The sequence below is a fragment of the Prunus mume genome, linkage group LG3 (genome assembly GCF_029339155.1).
Source record: "Prunus mume cultivar Tortuosa linkage group LG3, ASM2933915v1, whole genome shotgun sequence".
In the NCBI taxonomy this organism is placed as follows: domain Eukaryota; kingdom Viridiplantae; phylum Streptophyta; class Magnoliopsida; order Rosales; family Rosaceae; genus Prunus; species Prunus mume.
This window is the reverse complement of record NC_142700.1, coordinates 1,807,325-1,827,744: the sequence shown is the minus strand read 5'-3', so window position 1 is coordinate 1,827,744 and position 20,420 is coordinate 1,807,325. Positions and strand designations below refer to the sequence as shown.

The window sequence follows — 20,420 nt, the reverse complement described above, 5'->3', positions numbered from 1 at the left end:
CACAAATGGAAAGGCCACCAAATCAAAGATTCTAAGGAAATATGGAACTGAGAAAATTAATTATTGATTCAATATTGAATGAAGGTTGCCAAACTGAATTATTAATATTCTTACTTGCCTCATTGGCACCACCTTCCTCTGCCCGCTGCTTTCCAATCTGAATTGCATGGTTTGCTGCAGTTTGCATGTCAAAATCACATATACATGACAATATGAAATGTGTTAATCAGTTATGAAGTAAGCTCCTCAAGAATCATTTTAGTCCTAACATCCCATACCCTAACATCCAAGCTGGTAATTGACTCGATGCAGAGAAGAGAGCTGTACATAATAACAGTCAGACCTGGATGGGCCCTACCATTGATATTTCCAGTGTCGAAGGTTCCAGGTGGCTGGGCCATTGATTGAGATGGGCCGAACCATGTGGTTCGCATTGGTTAATGGCTCCGAGTTGGCCACGAGGAGCAACTAAATGAATCATATGTCCTGGACTACAAATGGTGAACAATGTGATGTAGTCAAACTTATCTGCGCATGACTTTGAAAGCATTGGTAGAATTTTCTTCATAAAAAAATGGAAAAGTCAATTTTCTCATAGTGAAGATTAGATTACTATTATGGTTCACGTAGGGTGCATCTGAATTTTAGCCCAACATAGTATTTAATTGTCCCTGTTGGGTTTCTGTTAGCGCTTTAATTCCACCATGTTCATCCTATTCCTCTTCAGCTTGCTTCTGTCACAGCATCATTGTGCTGAAGTTTATAACATATCTTCTTCACAACCATTAGCACAGAGACAAACCCTCGTCTCCCCTGGCCGCATTTTCGAATTGGGCTTCTTTAGTCCCAATAATAATTCTGAAAATAACAAGTATGTGGGGATATGGCACAAGAACATACTTCCTCGAAAAGTTGTTTGGGTTGCTAACAGAGAAAAGCCAATTGCAGCTGTAGACACCTTGGCTAGTTTGGCAATAAGCAGCAATGGGAATCTGGAGCTTGTAGATGGCAAACAGAATTCTGTTTGGTCAACCAATATGTCAGTGCCATCTAATTCTTCAGCTGCAATGCTTTTAGACAGTGGAAACTTTGTTGTCAAAGTCAGTATAGGAGCAGCTGATCAATTGTGGCAGAGCTTTGATTATCCAAGTGACACACTTCTACCAAGCATGCTGCTGGGATTCGATAACAAATCGGGAAAGAGTAATGTCTTGACTGCCTGGAAAAGTGAGAGTGATCCATCAACTGGGATGTTCTTGGCTGGACTTACACCACAGGTGCCATCACAGCTTGTAATTTGGATGAATGGATCAACTCCCTACTGGAGAACTGGGCCATGGGATAAATCAAAGTTCATCGGGGTACCAATGATGGATGATGAATATCAAAGTGGATATCACCTAGATGATAATGTGCAGCAAGGAAGAAACTTTTTTTATTATAATATCCTTGACAAAACTGTGGCATATATAGACATCACTTCAGACGGTATACTGAAGCTTATGGATTCCGTAAATGGAAGAACTGGAGTCTTCACTGGGCAGCACAAAAGAATTCATGTGACAAATACGGAGTATGTGGACCTTTTGGGGTTTGTACAGCTTCTGAGTCTCCAATCTGCAAGTGTTTGAAAGGGTTTGTACCTAAGTCACATGAGGAATGGAGCAAAGGAAACAGGACAGCAGGGTGTGCGAGGAAAACCAAATTGTTTTGTGAGAGTAACATTAGCAAGTCAGTCACTTTGAGAGGAGAAGGGGATGGGTTTTCGAAGATGGTACGGTTGAAACTACCAGATTTTCATGAATATATCACGTCTTCGGATGCTGTAGAGTGCAAGATAAAATGCCGAAATAATTGTTCTTGCTTGGCTTATGCATATGTTGATAATATAGGGTGTTTGGCCTGGTCCAAAGACCTTATTGATATACAGGAGTTTTCGTCTGGCGGAGTAGATCTTTTTATTCTCCTAGACCGTGCAGATATAGGTAAATGATGATAATATTGTTTGCACTGCTTCAAGTAGAAATATCTTTTCTTTTCTGTCTCACGCTGTTTGCATTACAACTTCATTTTTTCAGATGAAGGAAATCGAACGAAGTTAATTGTCAGCCTCACAGCTATTGGTTTTATTAGTATCTTGGGTGCAATAGTGTTTGGTTTGCACAGGTTGCGAGCTCACCAAAGGGGTAAGGGAGAACGGGGGATGCAATTCATTTGTGTAAGCTAACAAAGAAATTTTATGGCTTGATCTGACTCAGTATTTGATTTTTATATTTGCCAAATCAGGAAAAATCAAAGTAACAACAAAGTTCTTTAAAGTGACTGATACTACTGAGACTTCAAGAGACACTCTTCAAGAATATATTAGAAACCAAGATCCATCGGAGCTATTCATCTATAATTTTGATAGCATATTAATTGCTACGAACAATTTCAGCATCTCAAACAAACTCGGGGAAGGAGGATTTGGTCCAGTTTACAAGGTTATTATTTATTTCTTTTATCTTTTTCTAAAGGAAAATATAGTATCACAACATCTATACAATTCTACACAACTACAAGATAAGGACATGAATACCTTGATTAATTTGTAGGGTATGCTACAAGAAGGGAAGGAAATAGCAGTAAAAAGACTATCTAGTAGCTCAGGGCAAGGTATAGAAGAGTTCAAAAATGAGACGTTGTTGATCTCTAAGCTCCAACATAAAAATCTTGCTAGGATCATGGGCTGCTGTGTCGAAGAAGATGAGAAGTTACTGATTTATGAGTTCATGCCAAACAGAAGCTTAGACACTCATCTATTTGGTTAGTTTCACTGGACTTTATCTTTGTAATTTGCCTACTAACTTAAAGCCACAAATGAATTCACATGAACTAAATGTTCGGGCACAAAGAATCAAAATTATTTTTGATTGATACAAAGAATCACTGATTTATTTGCAACACAAACAGTCAAGCAAGACATCCTGCAGATTTAATGCTCATAAATGTAAACTGAATTGTATACCACATGAGTACATTCCAGTTCTTTATAAAGTATAAGAGACTATGTTGAACTAGACCTGAAATCAATTTTGAATCTGATTACACTCCTGTTTCACTATTGTTCATATAAATGCGTCAGTATTTTCTATGGCAATTTAAGGTTAAAAATGTAGTGACAGTCAACGTTTTCATTGTACAATGCATGGGATATATGAATGAAACTATTGGTTATATTTTGAGTGTTTGCACTGATTAGATCCAGCGCGGAGACCTGAGCTTGATTGGGGCAGACGCTTCAATATTATTCAGGGTGTTGCTAGAGGGCTTCTTTATCTCCACCATGACTCCTATTTGAAAGTAATACATAGAGATTTGAAGGTCAGTAACATTCTCCTGGATGAGAACATGAACCCAAAAATTTCAGATTTTGGATTGGCACGTATCGTTCAAGGGACACAGAATCTAACAAACACTCAGAAGGTTGTGGGAACACTGTAAGCATCATTCCCTTTCCTATTCTTGGAAGAACATCAAAACTTAATTTTCAATGTTCAGCATATGGCCATAATGCCATTCATATCAAAATATTAGTGAATTTATATGGAAGCACATACATGTAGGAAATCTAGCTGTACCATTCATTTTATTTAGAGCCCTGCAATCTTAACTGAAATATTAGTTGCATGCCATTAGGAGATAAATTTTGTGGCCCTTTTCTTAAGACCAGAAACAAGGAAGAAATATTGTCAGTTAAAATACTACTGAATTGCCTTTGCAGTGGCTACATGTCTCCGGAGTATGCCATGGGCGGGATATTTTCTGAAAAGTCTGATGTCTATAGCTTCGGGGTCTTGATATTGGAGATTATTAGTGGCAGGAAGAGCACCAGCTTCTATTACTATGAACAACATCTAAGTTTCCTAGCTTATGTAAGTTCACACTCGAAATCTTATAAATTGTTAAACAATCTATTTGAAGCTAAATACATATATATGAAATTTTGTCAGGCATGGCACTCATGGAATGAAGGCAGGGGATTGGAGTTGGTTGATGAAATATTGGCAGATTCATATTCCTCATCAGAAGTGATGAGATGTATGCACGTTGGGCTTCTTTGTATACAAGACAATGCTGCAGACAGGCCAACCATGCCAGATGTAGTTTTCATGCTAAGTAGCGAGACAGATAGTCGACAACCAAAGGAGCCAATATTTACCTTCCAAAACTCAGTCTCTGGTCCTCAACCAGAGTCTGAAATTATTTCCTCAGCAAATGAAGCTACCATGTCAATGATCCAAGGACGATAAGCAATATCAAATTTTTGCATCTAGTGACCTTTGGCCATTCTGTATTCTGTATAGAAGTTTTCCGTTTGGTTTAGAAAACAACCCTGTTTTGTTTTTCTATTTTTTCTTGGGAATTGGTATAGTGAATGAAGGGAAAAGTTTTCCCTTCATGTATACTTTGTTTCTCCTTCGCCAAGAAACTGATTATTCCATTTAATATTCAAGGTCCATTTAATTAGATTTGAAAATTTGAAAAATTTGATTCATATTCAACGGTTCGAACCTACAAACAAACACCCAGTTGGATTGTTGTATGTTTAATATACAATGAGCTATGTATCAGAGGAAAAAAAGGCCCTTTTTCTTGACTGTTGACCTGGAGCCATAAGAATGATTATAAAGCTTTCTGAATGTTCGAAGACCACTGCTTGCCTCCTCCTAGCACTCTAATCTCAAAGAGATAGAGAGGTAAATATGCGAACCCATTTAACTCAGACTGGCTCGAGACAGGGACCAAGGACAGAGATTGACTCTGTAATTTGTTAATACGGCTTGGTGGAAAAGTGGCGACAAAGATTTGACTTTCTTTGGCTGCTGTAAATTTGAGGTTCGTAGCAACTTCCCACGAATGGTTTGTTTTTCCGAAAATATTTCGTTTTTCTTTCTTTTGTGATTTCTTTATAGATACCCAAATTTATATATTCAGTCAATTTGAATTTATATTCATAACTGGTCATATTATGCAAAAAATTTATATTACTAGACATGATTATTTTTTCTTTTTGCTGGTCAATCGCTCAAGGATTAATAGTAATGGGTACATCAGTAAGGCAGGCCCCAACATGATTTTGTAAGCATTGGTGGAATTTTCAATGAAGTTTCTGATGTTATATGAGAGAGGAGCAGAAATGAAGTTCACTAAGAAAGTCATTGATTAGCCCAACAGTACCTAACACTCGTCATTGTTTTGGTTGACAAGCTTGTGCATCCATGATCCATTTGAATCTCATATTTAGCCAAAACAGTATTTAATTGTCATCACTGTTTTTATGAACAAAAGATGTTGGGATGTACTAGAACTGATAATTTTAGTGCTTTTAATCCCTCCATCTTCTTCCTCCTATTCTTCAGCTTGCTTCCATCACTGTATTGTGCTCAAGTTTATGAGATAACTCCTTTGAAACCATTAGCAGAAGGACAAACTTTTTTTTTTTTGGGTCAAATTAGCTGAAGGACAAACTGCTCTTCCGCTTCACCAATCTCCCCTGAAGTCTAAAGAGGAGTGACATAAAATAGGCCTTTTCTTCGCAGAACGTAACATCCATGTGAATAAATATTTTCCAAGATGGGGGATAGTAACACTTGTTTTCTGTGAGACAGAATTCCAAACAAACACACATTTGAGGGCACAAGGATCATTATTGTCATGGCTTTGCTGGTGAACATGAACATGAACATAACTAACAGATCCAAACACTTTAGGTTGAATATGAAGAACTGAGGGAATAGAATGATACTAAGAAAGGGTCTGCATAGGTGATTGGTACTGAAGAACCTGGGATGAGACACGATTTATAAGGTACATACAAATGGCATCAACAAAGTATAAAGAACGAGCCACTTCTAAAAGATGACGATTTTTTAAGTTCTGCTATACCATTCTGTTGAGGAGTATATGGACTGGAAGTTTGATGCATGATGCCATTTTGCGAGGTAAAGTAGTCATAGCTGACCCGTTGACATGTGAACCAGCTAACATGGTTGCTTGCCTGTTGGCTTCAGAGCACACCTGTGCATATGCGGCCTGCAAACTTGGGAGGGGATCTTCGGCTACGACTTGACCTCGAATTCTATCCAAATGATGGTCAAGACCAGCCAAGAAATACGTCTATTTCTTGCCAAATTAACTGCAAGGTATCATAATAATCAGATAGAGAAGTTGCGAGTGCCTTAACTAAAGCTCATACAATTTTGATCCATCTTTGCCAATAGAGTAGGTCTGGATAACAGCATCCCAAACTTCTTTGGCAGTAGAAAGGCTAAGAAAAATAACCCTTAAGCTTCTGATCATGGAATTGAGAAGGCAACACTGAACCATGGCATTTCTTCTTCCCAGGTAGAATACATAGCGTCAGCTTCCTCATCAGAAGTAACAATTCCAGCTGAATGTGAAATTGTGAGTTTATGAGCAGTCTCCTTCATATAGCCTAAAAGTCTAACAATTCCACACAACCTATATGAATTTTGTTAGGCAAGGCACTCATGGAATGAAGGCAGGGGATTGGAGTTGGTTGATAAAGTATTGGCTGATTCATCTTCCTCATCAGAAGTAATGAGATGTGTGCATATTGGACTTCTTTGCGTACAAGACAATGCTGCAGATAGGCCAATCATGCCAGATGTAGTTTTCATGCTAAGTAAGTGAGACAGATCTTCCACAGCCTAAACGGCCTATATTTACCTTCCAAAACTCAGTCTCTGATCCTCAGCCAAAGTATGACAATATTTTCTCCACAAATGAAGCTACGATAACAATGATTGAAGGACGGTAAGGTAAGAAATAGAAAATTGTTACATCAAATGCAATGAGCATTCTGAATTATTCTTACACATATAGAACGTTTTCTTTTTGGTGTACAAAACAACCCCTTTTTTCTTGGGACCGTAAATGAAGGTTTTCCCAAAAGCAGAGACTAGCCAGGTCCTTCACTGTGTACAATGTTACTCTTGGTAATCCTTGGTTGTAACTATTGCTTACTTCACTGTGTACAATGTTACTCTTGGTAATCCTTTGTTAAATCTTTCTCACAAATGGAAAGGCCACCAAATCAAAGATTCTAAGGAAATATGGGACTGAGAAAATTAATTATTGATTCAATATTGAATGAAGGTTGCAAACTGAATTATTAATGTTTACACCATAATTAACCGAGCATATCCAGCATTAAAACGACTAGCACCAAGGCAGACACGCCTTCTCTCCTATTGAAATACCCCAAATGGACACACAGACAAATCCTTAGAAGGTGACTGACGTCGTCACCTTCTTACCTGCCGAAGGAAGACACTCTTCCTAAGCGGCAGCCCTGCCGAAGCTCGACTGCTGAAGCTTCCGACTGCCGAACCTTCCAACTGCTGAACCTAATCTCCAAGGACACGTATCACCACCACAACAATTTGCACAAAGTCCCACATCAAAACTTTGTGCAAAACTCCCATTTTCATTTCCCTATAAATACGGAACAGTACCCGAGTAAAAAAGGTAACTATTTTCTCACCTTTACTTTACTTTTACTCTACCAAAATATGAAAGCATGAAGACTAATTCTTCCTTCTTGTCTTCTGCAGGTCCTTCCCTTACCGAAGGTTCTCACCTTCTTCCCTGCTGAAGACTACATCCTTTCTAAGTTGACCCTCCCAAAAAGGGCATCAACAATTAATATTCTTACTTGCCTCATTGGCACCACCTTCCTCTGCCCGCTGCTTTCCAATCTGAATTGCATGTTTTGCTGCAGTTTGCATATCAAAATCACATATACATGACAATATGAAATGTGTTAATTAGTTATGAAGTAAGCTCCTCAAGAATCATTTATAGTCCTCCTAACATCCCATTCCCTAACATCCAAGCTGGTAATTGACTCGATGCAGAGAAGAGAGCTGTACATAATAATAGTCAGACCAGGATGGGCCCTACCATTGATATTTCCAGTGTGGAAGAGTTCCAAGTGGGCCATTGATTGAGATGGGCCGTACCATGTGGTTCACATTGGTTAATGGCTCCGAGTTGGCCACGAGGAGCAACTAAATGAATCATATGTCCTGGACTACAAATAGTGAACAATGTGTCAAACTTATCTGCGCATGACTTTGAAAGCATTGGAAGAATTTTCTTCATAAAAAAATGGAAAAGTCAATTTTCTCATAGTGAAGATTAGATTACTATTATGCTTCACCTAAGGTGCATCTGAATTTTAGCCCATCATAGTATTTAATTGTCCCTGTTGGGTTTCTGTTAGCGCTTTAAGTTCCACCATGTTCATCCTATTCCTCTTCAGCTTGCTTCTGTCACAGCATCATTGTGCTGAGGTTTTTAACATATCTTCTTCACAACCATTAGCACAGGGACAAACCCTCGTCTCCCCTGGCCGCATTTTCGAATTGGGCTTCTTCAGTCCTAATAATTCTGTTAACAAGTATGTGGGGATATGGCACAAGACTATATTTCCCCGCAAAGTTGTTTGGGTGGCCAACAGAGAAAAGGCTCTTTCAGTTACAGACACATTGGCTAGTTTGACAATTAACAGCAATGGGAACCTGGAGATTGTAGATGGGAAACAGAGTTCTATTTGGTCAACCAATATTTCAGTGTCATCTAATGGTTCAGCTGCACTTCTTTTAGACAGTGGAAACTTTGTTGTCCAAGATGATATAGGAGCTCAATTATGGAGGAGCTTTGATTATCCTGGTGACACACTTCTACCAATGATGTTGCTGGGATTCGATAACAAATCTGGAAAGAGGGATGTCTTGACTGCCTGGAAAAGTGAGAGTGATGCATCAACCGGGTTGTTCTTGGTTGGATTGGCACCACAGATCCCAACACAAATGTTCATTTGGATTAATGGATCAACTCCCTACTGGAGAAGTGGGCTATGGGACAAAGCAAAGTTCCTCGGCATACCAGGAATGAATGATGAATATCTAAGTGGATTAAATCTAAATGATAATGTGCAGCAGGGAACAAAGTATTTCTCTTTTTTCTTGAACAGAATTCTGGCATATATGGAAATCTCTGATAAAGGTACACTAAAGTTTATGTATTCCTTACATGGTGAGAACTGGAATCTTGACTGGGAGGCCCAAAAGAATCCATGTGACCATTATGGAATATGTGGACCTTTTGGGGTTTGCAAAGCTTCCGAGTCTCCAATCTGCAAGTGTTTGAAAGGGTTTAAACCCAAGTCACAAGAGGAATGGAGCAAAGGAAACAGAGCAGGGGGGTGTGTGAGGAAAACCAAATTGTTTTGTGGGAGTAACACAAGTCAGTCAGTTCCTTCAAGAGGAAAACAAGATGGGTTTTTGAATATGCCAAGTGTAAACCTACCAGATTTTCATGAGTATATTTCGAATTTGGGTGCTGAAGAATGCAAGGACAAGTGCATAGGTAATTGTTCTTGCCTGGCTTATACACATATTAACAATATAGGGTGTTTGGTCTGGTCCAAAGACCTTACTGATATTCAAGAGTTTGCCTCTGGTGGAAATGATCTTTTTATTCGCCTAGCACATGCAGAATTAGGTAAGTGATAGTATTGCTTGCACAACTCTAATTAGCAGTATCTTTTCTTTTCTCTGTCACCTACTTTATGTGACACAAATTCATTTTTCAGGTGAAAGAAAGCAAATAAAGTTAATGGTCAGCCTCATAGCTGTTTGTTTTATCAGTATCTTGGCTGGCATAGTGTTTAGCTTGCACAGATTGCGATCTAACCAAAAGAGTAAGAGAATGACGTTGAGGGATACAATTAATGCATTAGTCCATGATCTCACCCTTCCTCTGTTTGAAGTATTAATCAAAACAGTACAAATGCATTACATAATAACAGCGTATTTACTGCTTTTTTGTTTTTCTCTGACTTCGAGTGTGGTTGCTATATTTGCAAACCAGGAAACGTCAAAGTAACACCTAAGGACTTTGAAATGGCTGATATGATTGAGACTTCAAGAGACGCTCTTCTTCATGAATATATAAGAAAACATGATCCATCAGAGCTAGTAATCTATGATTTTGATAGCATATTAATTGCTACGAGCGATTTCAACATCACAAACAAACTCGGAGAAGGAGGATTCGGGCCTGTATATAGGGTGATTATTCTTTCTCTTTTTTCTTTTAGATGGAATATATATAATGATACAGACATGAATGCAATGATTAATTTGTGGACCTTGTGTAGGGTAAGCTACAAGAAGGGAGGGAAATAGCAGTAAAAAGACTATCTAGTAGCTCAGTACAAGGCATAGAAGAGTTCAAGAATGAGATGCTGTTGATCTCCAAACTCCAACATAAGAATCTTGTAAGGCTCATGGGTTGCTGCATTAAAGATGATGAGAAGCTACTAATTTATGAGTTCATGCCAAACAAAAGCTTGGATACTCTTTTGTTCAGTAAGTTTCACTGGCCCTTATGTTTGGCTGCAATTTCTCATTGTTACCTATCCTTCTTCAATATCACTGGTAATCTATGAGCTTTTCCTAGAATGCGGAGCTCAGGGGAACTATTAACTGATATGCACAATCTTTGAGTACAGTTTAGCTCTTCAATATATCACACCTACCTGTTTAAGCCCTACTTACTAGTGTTCTTACAACTGTGTCTCTATTTTATAGCAATTAAATCATTGTTTTCATTGTACTACGTACCAAATATATGAATGACACTACTGATTTCATTTCAAATGGGTGAATTGATTAGATCCAATGAGAAGAGCAGAGCTTGATTGGGCTAAACGCTTCGATATTATTCAAGGTGTTGCTAGAGGACTTCTTTATCTCCACCATGATTCATGTTTGAAGGTGATACATAGAGATTTGAAGGTAAGTAATATTCTGTTGGATGAGAAGATGAGCCCAAAAATTTCAGATTTTGGATTGGCACGTATCTTTGAAGGGACACAGAATCTAGCAAACACTCAGAAGGTTGTGGGAACTCTGTAAGAATAATTTCTTCCCTATTATCAGCATTGTTATTTCCCAACTAAATTTCTAACGCTTTTTAGCATGTTATCAGGAATAATAATAATAAGTTGGTGGATATTGAATTTCCTGTGCAGTGGCTATATGTCTCCAGAGTATGCCATGGGCGGGATATTTTCTGAAAAATCTGATATATATAGCTTTGGAGTCTTGCTATTGGAGATTATTGGTGGCAGGAAGAATACCAGCTTCTATTGCCATGACCAAGAGCTAGGCTTGATAGCTTATGTCAGTTCACACTTAAATCTTATAAATTTAGAATTTATGACTTTAAAAGTCTACATGAAGTTAAATACATCAGAGTCTAACAATTGTAGCCAACATATATGAAAATTTGTCAGGCATGGCACTCATGGAATGAAGGCAGGGGATTGGACTTGGTTGATGAAGTTTTGGCAGATTCATATTCCTCAACAGAAGTGATGAGATGTCTGCACATTGGGCTTCTTTGTGTACAGGACAATGCTGCAGATAGGCCAACCATGCCAGATGTAGTTTTCATGCTGAGTAGGAGACAGATCGCCCACAACCTAAGCGGCCTATATTTACTTTCCAAAGCTCAGTCTCTGATCCTCAACCACATTTTGACAATATTTGCTCCGCAAATGAAGATACCATAACACTACTTCAAGGACGATAAGAAATCGCAAATTTTTGCATCTACTGACTTTTGGCCATTCTGAAGTTTTACTTTTGGTATAGTGAATGAAGGTTTTCCTTTCATGGGATATTTTGCTAAAATGCGCCGAAAAAACATTATAAGACAGGTGTTAGTAGTATAACATCCCGTTAATGTCCTGATCCAATGCTAGCCTATGCTATTATTAGATTAGAAACATATGTTTTGTACATGTTCAAATATCTTATGCTATTATTAAAAGGTAAAGAAAAAAGCAGTTTTTTTGGGTTCAACTTCACCTGCCTTTTATTTTTCTGACAAATTGTGATTGTCTAACACATAATATGTGACAGCAATAACAAAACTTTATCTTTCAAATTGAAAACTACATTATCGACTAACATGATTCTTGACTGTTGACCTGGAGAATGATTATAAAGCTTTCTGAATGTTCGAAACACCCATGCTTGCCTCATGACCATGTCAAAGATTGGCTTCTGTAACTTGTTAATACGGCTTTGTGTCAAAAATGGCAACAAAGCTCTGACTTTTTTTGGCTGCTGTAAATTTTAGGTTCGTAGCAACTTCCCACCAACTGTTTGTTTTCCTGACCTTTTTCTTTCTTTTGTGATTTCTTTATAGATACCCAAATTTATATATTTAGTCAATTTGAATTTCGGGATGAGGAAGATTATATTCATAGGTGGTCCTATAAGCAAGATGTTATTATTGAGAGAGAGAGAGAGAGAGAGAGAGGGATTGATTATCCCTAAACCACTAGCAATATTGTTTTGGTTGACAATTAGATACCCCGTGTAGGGCAGGGAGATTAACAAGCTTGAAATGGGTAAGAGAACTGAAACTTTTCATGCTTTTAATCCCTCCATCTTCATCCTATTCTTTTTCAGCTTGTTTCTGTCACAGCATTATTGTGTAGAAGTTTATAACATAACTTCTTCACAACCATTAGCAGAGGGACAAACTCTTGTCTCCCCAGGCCACATTTTCGAATTGGGCTTCTTCAGTCCTAATAATTCTGCTAACAAGTATGTGGGGATATGGCACAAGACTATATTTCCCCGCAAAGTTGTTTGGGTGGCCAACAGAGAAAAGGCTCTTTCAGTTACAGACACATTGGCTAGTTTGACAATTAACAGCAATGGGAACCTGGAGCTTGTAGATGGGAAACAGAGTTCTATTTGGTCCACCAAAATTTCAGTGTCATCTAATGGTTCAGCTGCACTTCTTTTCGACAGTGGAAACTTTGTTGTCCAAGATGATATAGGAGCTCAATTATGGAGGAGCTTTGATTATCCTGGTGACACACTTCTACCAATGATGTTGCTGGGATTTGATAACAAATCAGAAAAGAGGGATGTCTTGACTGCCTGGAAAAGTGAGAGTGATACATCAACCGGGTTGTTCTCGGTTGGATTGGCACCACAGATCCCAACACAAATGTTCATTTGGATTAATGGATCAACTCCCTACTGGAGAAGTGGGCTGTGGGACAAAGCAAAGTTCCTCGGCATACCAGGAATGAAGGATGAATATGTAAGTGGATTAAATCTAGATGATAATGTGCAGCAGGGAACAAAGTATTTCTCTTTTTTCTTGAACAGAATTCTGGCATATATGGAAATCTCTTATAAAGGTACACTAAAGCTTATGTATTCCGAGCATGGTGAGAACTGGAATCTTAACTTTGAGGCCCCAAAGAATCCATGTGACCATTATGGAATATGTGGACCTTTTGGGGTTTGCAAAGCTTCCGAGTCTCCAATCTGCAAGTGTTTGAAAGGGTTTAAACCCAAGTCACAAGAGGAATGGAGCAAAGGAAACAGTGCAGGGGGGTGTGTGAGGAAAACCAAATTGTTTTGTGGGAGTAACACAAGTATGTCAGTTCCTTTGAGAGGAAAACAAGATGGGTTTTTGAAGATGTCAAGGGTAAACCTACCAGATTTTCATGAGTATATTTCGAATTTGGGTGCTGAAGACTGCAAGGTACAGTGCATAGGTAGTTGTTCTTGCCTGGCTTATACACATATTAACAATATAGGGTGTTTGGTCTGGTCCAAAGACCTTATTGATATTCAAGAGTTTGCCTCTGGTGGAGATGATCTTTTTATTCGCCTAGCATATGCAGAATTAGGTAAGTGATAATATTGCTTGCACAACTCTAATTAGCAGTATCTTTTCTTTTCTCTGTCACCTACTTTATGCGACACAAATTCATTTTTTCAGGTGAAAGAAAGCAAATAAAGTTAATGGTCAGCCTCATAGCTGTTTGTTTTATCAGTATCTTGGCTGGCATAGTGTTTAGCTTGCACAGATTGCGATCTAACCAAAAGAGTAAGAGAATGAGGCCGAGGGATGCAATTTATGCATTAGCCCATGATCTCACCCTTCCTCTGTTTGAAGTATTAATCAAAACAGTATAACTTCAATGCATTACATTATAACAGCATATTTACTGCTTTTTTGTTTTTCTCTGACTTTGAGTTTGGTTGCTATATTTGCAAACCAGGAAACGTCAAAGTAACACCTAAGGACTTTGAAATGGCTGATATGATTGAGACTTCAGGAGACGCTCTTCTTCATGAATATATAAGAAAACATGATCCATCAGAGCTAGTAATCTATGATTTTGATAGCATATTAATTGCTACGAGCGATTTCAACATCACAAACAAACTCGGAGAAGGAGGATTCGGGCCTGTATATAGGGTGATTATTCTTTCTCTTTTTTCCTTTCAAAGGAATATATATAATGATACGGACATGAATGCAATGATTAATTTGTGGACCTTGTGTAGGGTAAGCTACAAGAAGGGAAGGAAATAGCAGTAAAAAGACTATCTGGTAGCTCAGTACAAGGAATAGAAGAGTTCAAGAATGAGATGCTGTTGATCTCCAAACTCCAACATAAGAATCTTGTAAGGCTCATGGGTTGCTGCATTAAAGATGATGAGAAGCTACTAATTTATGAGTTCATGCCAAACAAAAGCTTGGATACTCTTTTGTTCAGTAAGTTTCACTGGCCCTTTATGTTTGGCTGCAATTTCTCATTGTTACCTATCCTTCTTCAATATCACTGGTAATCTATGAGCTTTTCCTAGAATGCGGAGCTCAGGGGAACTATTAACTGATATGCACGATCTTTGAGTACAGTTTAGCTCTTCAATATATCACACCTACCTGTTTAAGCGCCACTTACTAGTGTTCTTACAACTGTGTCTCCATTTTATAGCAATTAAATCATTGTTTTCATTGTACTATGTACCAAATATATGAATGACACTTTTCAAATGGGTGAATTGATTAGATCCAATGAGAAGAGCAGAGCTTGATTGGGCTGAACGCTTCAATATTATTCAAGGTGTTGCAAGAGGACTTCTTTATCTCCACTATGATTCACGTTTGAAGGTAATACATAGAGATTTGAAGGTAAGTAATATTCTGTTGGATGAGAAGATGAGCCCAAAGATTTCAGATTTTGGACTGGCACGGATCTTTGAAGGGACACAGAATCTAGCAAACACTCAGAAGGTTGTGGGAACTCTGTAAGAATCATTTCTTCCCTATTATCAGAATTGATATTAACCAACTAAATTTCTAATGCTTTTTAGCATGTTATCAGGAATAATAATAAGTTAGTGGATAATGAATTTCCTGTACAGTGGCTATATGTCTCCGGAGTATGCCATGCGCGGGATATTTTCTGAAAAATCTGATATATATAGCTTTGGGGTCTTGCTATTGGAGATTATTAGTGGCAGGAAGAATACCAGCTTCTATTACCATGACCAAGAGTTAGGATTGATAGCTTATGTAAGATCACACTCTAAATCTTATAAATTTAGAATTTATAACTTAAAAAATCTACATGAAGCTAAATACAACAGAGGCTAACAATTGTTGCCAACATATATGAAACTTTTTCAGGCATGGCACTTATGGAATGAAGGCAGGGGATTGGACTTAGTTGATGAAGTCTTGGCAGATTCATATTCCCAATCAGAAGTGACGAGATGTGTGCATATTGGTCTTCTTTGTGTACAGGACAATGCCGCAGACAGGCCAACCATGCCAGATGTAGTTTTCATGCTGAGTAGGGAGACAGATCGCCCACGACCTAAGCGGCCTATATTTACTTTCCATAGCTCAGTCTCTGATCCTCAACCGCGGTATGACAACATTTGCTCCGCAAATGAAGATACTATAACACTGCTTCAAGGACGATAAGGAATTGTAGGCAATCCTTGGTTGCAACAATTTCTTCTATTACCCAGCTTTGTACCCTCTTCCCACCATTTTTTTTTTTCTGAAAATCTTTCCTTTTTGTTTCTTCTGTGATTTCTTTATAGGTATGCAAATTGTATATTCAATCAAATTGTTTATATTTCATAACAGGTTATAAGCAATACTAGCAAAGGTGCCCGCGCGATGACGCGAGTATTAAACCTGTATAAAACATGTAAAAATTTGAAATAACATATATGAAACACAATATTATGCCAGCCCATTATCATTGACTCAGCATAATAGATAAACTGATTGCGATTCTGATTAATATTTCTATTCACCCATCTCCTAGGTTAAAGTAATGACCTTTAAATAGGATGAAATAAGCACTCCTTCATATATCCATCTAAACGGATAACATCAGTTCAAATGCTCGACCATAAGTATGTTTTGCAACAAAAGTTCAAGAAGCCAGTTCCCTTGGGAAGACCTTTACCAGTCAAGAGTTCAAAATCTAACAACAATAGGAACCCAATCACAGCTGCCTTCCCATTTATGAAAACATAACACACACAGATATACAAAGGTACAAACTTGGACAGAAATAACATACAAAGATGCATAATTTCACTCGCACAACCGAACCCAATTCCCTCCACCTCCATTTATACCCCTCAAATTCAGCGAAATCAGAAAATTTAACAGCAAAAGGAAATGAAGTGATGGAGAAAAGAGTGATATCGGAGAGGCCAAGCGAGAGAAGAGGATTGAGGGGAGAGAGACCAGTGAAGGGCCCAGAATAAAAACAACTAAGAAAACAACAACAACAAAAGTGTACATATGAAATCAGAACCTTGTAATGCAGAGGCTTTCTTTGTTGGTGTATAAGTGTGATTGCTGAAATGTAATCAGAATAGGAGTTTCTATTCTTTGTTTAAAAGGCTGCTTTGGATCATAGTCCAAGTGTACAGCAGAGAATGTAATAGCTTTATGCCACTTGTTTTTATCTCATAGGGTAGTAAATGATTGGCTAGGATTGAATGATGTAATGAGGAATATTCCATTCCTAACGGTTTTTTGTCAGAGCACAATATATGAATATTATATTGGAGCTGAGCTAATATCAATTAGCTAGCTTCTTCTCCAAGTTCACTCTCTCTGAAATTCTCTCTTCTTTCATCTATCAAATCTCTCTGCATTTCTAACAGTCCTATTACATTGATGATTGATTAAATATACAAGATAATGGTCTGTATATGTTAACATTCTTTACCTCTACGAAAACTCTGCAAGCTAAACCCACGTATGGTACAATACCTCAGTTCTAATGAATCAAAACGAAAAAGATAGAAAGTGTTCCATGATCCGTACCTGTAGCCCTAATCCACATCCAAATGTGTAGAGCCTCTTTTTAACACTCGTCTACTTTCAAACTCCATGGCGCAGATCCGAGGAGTTTGGGAAACCCTAGTTCTCTTTTAGCAACCTACTATTCTCCTCTGTTTTTCTCTCTCTAGCTCTCATCAACATCATCAGGTCACTTTCTGTTTCTCTCAGTCTCATACATGTTCATTCATATTCATAGCAGCAGACCAGATCAAATAGCTAATGAGGTATCACAAAAACATAAATTGAAATAATTCAGCAAGCACAAATCAAATGAACACAGTTCAAACAAGTATAGCTTATAACCATACCCAAAAGTGAAGTCTATGTTTCCAGATTGTGAAATATTAATTAGATAACCCTTCTAAAATTATACATCAAGCAGTCGTCCGGGCAAATTAACAATCACAATCAAACAATTCTAAGACAATGCTAGCACAAAGGATCCTTATTGCAGAAAATTAAAGATGATGACAGCAACATAAAACTATAAAGTTTGATACTAATGCCTCAAGTTACATACTTGGTTCTTTGCTGATCTCAACAAAGTCTAAAGAAAGCTGTAATAGGTCCTTTGTAATCAGCTGTAATCTTGGCTTTCTTTTTCTTTGGAAAATTAAAAACTAAAAACTAAAATAAATAAAATTTATAAATAAATAAAAACTACAAAACAAAAAGAATACATAGGACCCTCCTTGATGTATACGCACTCCATAGACTGAAGCTTTTTTTTTAAAAGTAAATCCGAGAGTCATAGAATACTAAAACATTGGCAATGAAAATTTTAATTTAGTATGTAGGAGTCATGGAACAGTACCCATGAGAATAAGAGTGATTGCATCAAAAGTTCGAGCTGGAACTCTGCAAGTAAACCCAAGACTTCTGAGAATGCTTAAAATTAACATTTGTAATAACATACATCTTTTTAACTCATGTACAAAAGTATTGAATCCCTATAGCCCTTATAAAGGAAAATCACAAACCAGTATCTTTAATGCAGAGAAATATGTGGTCCACAACAATTGACAATTGAGACTATAGAACGTCCTGCTGCTTCTGTGGATCGCTGCAAAGATTTCATGAGAGATGTAGAGAGGGAGAGAGACAGAGAGACAGAAAGACAGAGAAGAAGAAAAGGAAATCATAAGAGATTAGCTAGAAAATAGTATGAGAATGAAGTAAAGGCAACAGCAAACCTGCTGAGTGTTTGAATATACATCTCTATTCAGGCAGACATACAATCCAATCATAAAGCGGAGAAGAGCACGCTGGCCTGTGCCACGTGATTATATCTCAGCACCAGTGAATCCTACAATTTTTCCTATCTAAAACCATCATCCAAAGAGCCCTGAACCCCTAAAATCTAGCCATCCAAAAAATTTCAGGGGTAAAATATTTTCTTCTTGTTGATAAGCTCAGGTATTAAAAATCAATTCCTTGTTTGGAGCCCAAAAGTTTTTAATCACAAACTACATTCGTACTAAGGGATCCATAAATAGGAACATCATTATTGCTTGAGGTAAAATACAACAAAAATCCTCCAAACAATCCAAATCTAAAGCAAAATCATCAACCAGTCCAATCAAAAGCAAAAATCAAAGGCTGAGGATAATCCTACAATACCTCAGTTCTAATGAATCAACATTGAAAATAAACCCAGCAAGCAACAAAATCCCGGAGAGACACTGCCAAAACAAATTATACATTCAATTAGGATTCTAGAGCATTTAAAAAGATTTTAAAAATCCGGATGTATTCAATTTGGATTTATACAAACTTTTAAAAAGTCTATAACAGTTTGGGTGTATTCAATCTAGACTTGTTTGAACTTTTAAAATGTCCATCTAAATGCGGGTGTATTCAATTAGGACTTGGAAAAAAGTCCAAATAAATTTACCTGTATTAAAAAAGAGATAGATTTGGAAGGATTTAATTAAATGTTGGAGTTTGGAGAATTTGTAGGGTTTAGGTATAAATAATAAAGGCCAACATAAGTCCAACCTCCACCCTAAAGATTTCATCCAATGTGTTTTTTTTTTGTCTCAGTGTTAGAAATTTTTCCATCGTTTGGTAAACAATGCACTAAGCCATACACTAACCTTGGGTGGCGTCATGTATTAAGCAAAGCTCCTCCATTAGTGATTTCTTCAAATCAACTAGTTGGAGTTGCTGGGAGGAAAGCTCATCTAGAGATTTCTTGATCTTCGATAAGTTCCCCTAGAGATCATCTCAACGTGAAGCCAACGTCAAGGCGGCGGAAGGTTGAGATATATTTCCATCACCCATAACACTACCAGATGATAGGGCCCTTGCTTTTTGGACAAAGGTTTGTTTGTTTTTTTTTTTTTTAACATTGAATTTTTGGATGAAGAGTTTGCTGTTCATGAACAAAATCAAAGGGAAATTTCCAACTCGTGGAAATTGCAAAGGGAAATTTATTGTTTAGGTTTAATTGAATTTTTGGACGAAGAGTTTGTTGTTCGTGAACAAAATCAAAGGGAAATTTCCAACTTGTGAAAATTTCAAAGGGAAATTCATTGTTTAGGTTTAATTGAATTTTTGGACGAAGAGTATGAAAGTTTCCAACTCATGGAAATTTCATTATTGTGCACACAAGTAGAGGAAGAATTTGGAAAAAAAAAAAAAGGTATGGTCGACTATTGGCTAGGTCAAGATAGTTTAAAGAAAGTAGTGTTGGGAAGAAAGAGTGATAAAAGAAAATAGTACTGGGAAGTCTATGCAAATATATTTGAATCTATAACAAAAGCTCATACCAAAGTATGAAAGTCTATAATAAAAGCTTATACAAGTTTATTAACAAATCCAGATAAAACCTATAGGAGTTATACAATTTCAGGAAATCTGTCACTTAAAAAAAATATTTCAAAATCGTATGCAATCCTAATTTAGAATCAATAACAGTTTTCCCTTTTTTTTTTTTTTTTTTTCTGTCAGAGACTCTTACATATTTGCTTGCTCTCTTAAGAGAGCCAAGGCCTAAGGGCTTTGTTGGGAATGAATTTTTCAAAGCATTTTCTGGTCCTACGTGGCAGTCATCGGTACCGCATTATTGAGTCAAACAGTCAACAAGATACAACCCAACATTTATTTTATATTTATTTTTGAAAATAAGTTAAAGC

The 20,420-nt window shown here is 37.4% G+C and overlaps 3 protein-coding genes, 1 long non-coding RNA gene and 1 pseudogene across 10 annotated transcripts; 4 read left to right on the top strand and 1 right to left on the bottom strand.

Annotated features, from left to right (window-relative positions):
- The first annotated feature begins 704 nt into the window (after window positions 1-704).
- On the top strand, window positions 705-4,519 carry LOC103324701 (G-type lectin S-receptor-like serine/threonine-protein kinase SD1-29 pseudogene; annotated as a pseudogene). Its single transcript, XR_016125306.1, has 7 exons — window positions 705-1,985; window positions 2,079-2,186; window positions 2,287-2,483; window positions 2,595-2,805; window positions 3,242-3,479; window positions 3,764-3,914; window positions 3,993-4,519. The product of XR_016125306.1 is annotated as a G-type lectin S-receptor-like serine/threonine-protein kinase SD1-29 pseudogene (transcript).
- Window positions 1,772-6,863, top strand: LOC148918390 (G-type lectin S-receptor-like serine/threonine-protein kinase At1g61500). Its single transcript, XM_089048644.1, has 8 exons — window positions 1,772-1,985; window positions 2,079-2,186; window positions 2,287-2,483; window positions 2,595-2,805; window positions 3,242-3,479; window positions 3,764-3,914; window positions 3,993-4,173; window positions 6,702-6,863. The coding sequence occupies exons 1-8, from the start codon at window positions 1,772-1,774 to the stop codon at window positions 6,821-6,823; spliced, it is 1,422 nt and encodes a 473-aa protein (XP_088904770.1). The 3' UTR covers window positions 6,824-6,863.
- A 1,267-nt stretch (window positions 6,864-8,130) lies between these two features.
- LOC103324699 (G-type lectin S-receptor-like serine/threonine-protein kinase At1g61500) lies at window positions 8,131-11,942 on the top strand. Its single transcript, XM_089048640.1, is given in 8 exon segments — window positions 8,131-9,573; window positions 9,665-9,772; window positions 9,943-10,142; window positions 10,232-10,442; window positions 10,750-10,987; window positions 11,108-11,258; window positions 11,372-11,537; window positions 11,540-11,942. Coding segments are annotated over 8 exon segments (2,472 nt in total). The 5' UTR covers window positions 8,131-8,306; the 3' UTR covers window positions 11,671-11,942.
- Window positions 11,943-12,092: 150 nt separating this feature from the next.
- Window positions 12,093-16,174, top strand: LOC103324605 (G-type lectin S-receptor-like serine/threonine-protein kinase SD1-29). Of its 5 annotated transcripts, none has more exons than XR_016125302.1 (7): window positions 12,093-13,801; window positions 13,894-14,001; window positions 14,177-14,376; window positions 14,466-14,676; window positions 14,975-15,198; window positions 15,330-15,480; window positions 15,595-15,736. XR_016125302.1 is itself a non-coding variant. In XM_008226681.3 (7 exons), exons 1-7 carry the CDS (start codon window positions 12,493-12,495, stop codon window positions 15,892-15,894), a joined length of 2,517 nt encoding a protein of 838 aa, XP_008224903.2. In that variant the 5' UTR covers window positions 12,093-12,492; the 3' UTR covers window positions 15,895-16,174. The 5 variants fall into 5 exon arrangements, 3 of the variants coding, with proteins under 3 accessions (XP_008224903.2, XP_088904763.1, XP_088904764.1); XR_016125301.1 differs by having other exon boundaries at window positions 15,279-15,480; XM_008226681.3 differs by having other exon boundaries at window positions 14,975-15,212; window positions 15,595-16,174.
- On the bottom strand, window positions 15,487-18,959 carry LOC148918389 (uncharacterized). 2 transcript variants are annotated; one of them, XR_016125309.1, is made up of 3 exons: window positions 18,477-18,959; window positions 18,264-18,346; window positions 15,487-18,141 (listed from the first exon to the last, which is right to left on the bottom strand). It is a non-coding gene; the product is annotated as an uncharacterized LOC148918389 (long non-coding RNA). The 2 variants fall into 2 exon arrangements; XR_016125308.1 differs by having other exon boundaries at window positions 18,264-18,959.
- Window positions 18,960-20,420: the final 1,461 nt, after the last annotated feature.